The sequence below is a fragment of the Frankliniella occidentalis genome, unplaced genomic scaffold (genome assembly GCF_000697945.3).
Source record: "Frankliniella occidentalis isolate FOCC.00 unplaced genomic scaffold, Focc_3.1 Scaffold97, whole genome shotgun sequence".
In the NCBI taxonomy this organism is placed as follows: Eukaryota; Metazoa; Arthropoda; class Insecta; order Thysanoptera; family Thripidae; genus Frankliniella; species Frankliniella occidentalis.
This window is the reverse complement of record NW_026267226.1, coordinates 479,589-481,829: the sequence shown is the minus strand read 5'-3', so window position 1 is coordinate 481,829 and position 2,241 is coordinate 479,589. Positions and strand designations below refer to the sequence as shown.

General features: G+C 59.7%; 1 protein-coding gene across 1 annotated transcript in view; it reads right to left on the bottom strand.

The window, feature by feature from the left end:
• LOC113205383 (uncharacterized) overlaps positions 1–2,241 on the bottom strand; it is a 24,757-nt gene that overhangs the window by 12,931 nt on the left and 9,585 nt on the right. The window contains exons 3-5 of the mRNA XM_052269614.1: positions 1,974–2,204; positions 1,327–1,413; positions 1,021–1,241 (exon numbers count right to left, since the gene is read on the bottom strand). Coding sequence (XP_052125574.1) covers positions 1,021–1,241; positions 1,327–1,413; positions 1,974–2,204 — 539 coding nt within the window. The remainder of the gene's footprint in view (positions 1–1,020; positions 1,242–1,326; positions 1,414–1,973; positions 2,205–2,241) is intronic.

Sequence of the window (2,241 nt, the reverse complement as noted above, 5' to 3'; positions counted from 1 at the left end):
GAGATACTTTTTTTTTCAATTGGGTCAAGTTAAGCGAGTAACGGAGTCAACTGCGTGACTCGACAGAGGGACGAGCCTGTTATCACGTCGGCCGTCCTGCGCCGCCACACAGCAAGTGTCAAAACGTGACCGACCTTGGCTAGTGCAGAGACGGCTACAAGACCCGACCGACTCGTCGCTGAAAGTCACCCCAATTTCGAATTTCATCAAACGTATGGGGATAGGTTCATATTCCGTCGTCTTCTTTCACCAGTCGACTGGCCAATGACCGTGCGTTTTCCTCTTGCGTTTCTTCACATCCATCCACTCGAGATAGAGCCCACTTTGAAGAGGGGGAGGGGGAGCGGCCGCACTCCTAACCGAGAGACTTTCTAGGCGTGTCTCGGGCGGACAGACGGAACCCGAGATAGCAGGGGCGATCCCGATGCTGTACATGTACAGTCGGCAGGCGAACTGTACGCGCCGGACGGCGGGCGCCTGCGGTCCACGGGGTAGGCCAGCCCGCCGCACACGGCTGTCGAGCGGGCGGCCTGCCCGCGTCCGTGGCCGGCGTCCCGCTCAACGCGCCGGCCAGGTCGACTGCTGCTGGCAGGGCGGTCGGCCGGCGCCGAGGTTATTGTGGCCCGTTTGGGAGTCCAGAAAGTACGTCCGTTTTTATTTTCTCAGATTAATTGAGCAAACTGCGGGAGCTTGGCGCCTGCGAGACTCAGGGTAGGCCAGCCCGCAGTGCACGCATGCACTGCTGGCAATATGTTGCCTACCTACCAGGCGCCATGAGGGCTTGTTTGGCTAGTATGAACTTGTTGTGTTCGTGAGAACGAATGAAGGGCGTACTTTCTAGATGATCCGTAGGGTACTCGCCGCACTCCACGGCGGCCTGGCGTAGGGCGGCCAGGCGTACGGCCGCCTGTGGTCCGTAGGGTAGGCCAGCCCGCCGCGCAGGGCTGCCAGGCCGGCGGTCGGCCCGGCCCGTCCGGCCCGCGGCAGCTGGCGCCCCTTTGGAACGCGAGCCATACTCACTGGAGCAGGTCCGGCAGGGTGAGGTTGTGGCGCGGCACGATGTACTCGTCCAGGTCGATCTGCGCGACGAGCGCGTGCCGGTTCATGTTGCGGTACATGCAGTCGTTGAGCGCGGCGAAGAGGCCCTCGGTGCGGATCTCCCGCTGCGAGGCCATGTTGAGCCGCCAGGGCAGCAGCGTGACCCGGCCGCGGGCCGCGTAGTCCTGCAGGATGCACGACACCTGCGGGCACACGGCGGCTGGCTGAGTACACAGGCTGGCAGGCTGGCTCACGGTACATCGGCTAACATGGCTCTTCTTTTCTCACCTGAGGGCCGATGGTGTGGTTGTAGAAGGTGAAGTGCTCCGCCCCCAGCATCGTGTTCAACTCGAGGAACTCGAGCATCTCAACTGGCTGCGGAAATGAAAATGAAGCTACAAATGAGTGGGAAGGCTCTCGGGGAGGGAGAGAGGGGTGCGCATATTTGTTGAAAAGGATAACACGGGGCAGAAAATGGATGAGGTGGGTGCGAGCCAAAGCCATCCTGGCGTCGGGCCAGGGCCAACACGACACTGCGAGGGAGGGGGTTGAGGGGGTGAGCCTGAGCACCAGCGCACAGTGGCAAACAGTAATCATTGAGTAAGCGCGTAACAACAGGCAAATGTAATGAGTTTATGAATTTTATGGCTGCGTTAAAGGGATGACGGTGTGAATTCATAGCCGCATTTATACGACCTTATAATAACCATCCAACGGCTTTAATTGCCAAGTTTTTGTTTTTACCAAGTAATTTGTGTATAACGAATTTGTTACCATATGGGAGGCTTGCTGTCAGCGTTTACATCCCTTGTCAAGAGATTTACTGGATTTCCTCACTCCAGCCATGCACCATGTGCTTCACCTGTATCAACGCAAAGTGGCTCTCGCGCACCCCCGACCCCGCCCTCCACAGTGCACGCCCCGCTGGAACTCACCCGGTTGTAGCTGAAGTGCAGCGGCTTGACGCACACGGCCAGAGAGTTGGGGTCGAGGGCCGGCGCGTCGCGCGGCCGCTCCAGCTGGCGCACGGCCAGCATGTTGTGCGGGCGAACGCGCAGCCGCGCCACCACGGACACGGCCTGCGGCACGGTCTGGTTGGGCTTGAGCAGGCACAGCACGAAGCACGCCGAGTACTTGAGGTTCCAGTTCTCTCGGATCACTTTGACCTGCAACAGAGGCGAGCAAACGCGACGGTAGTTTTGA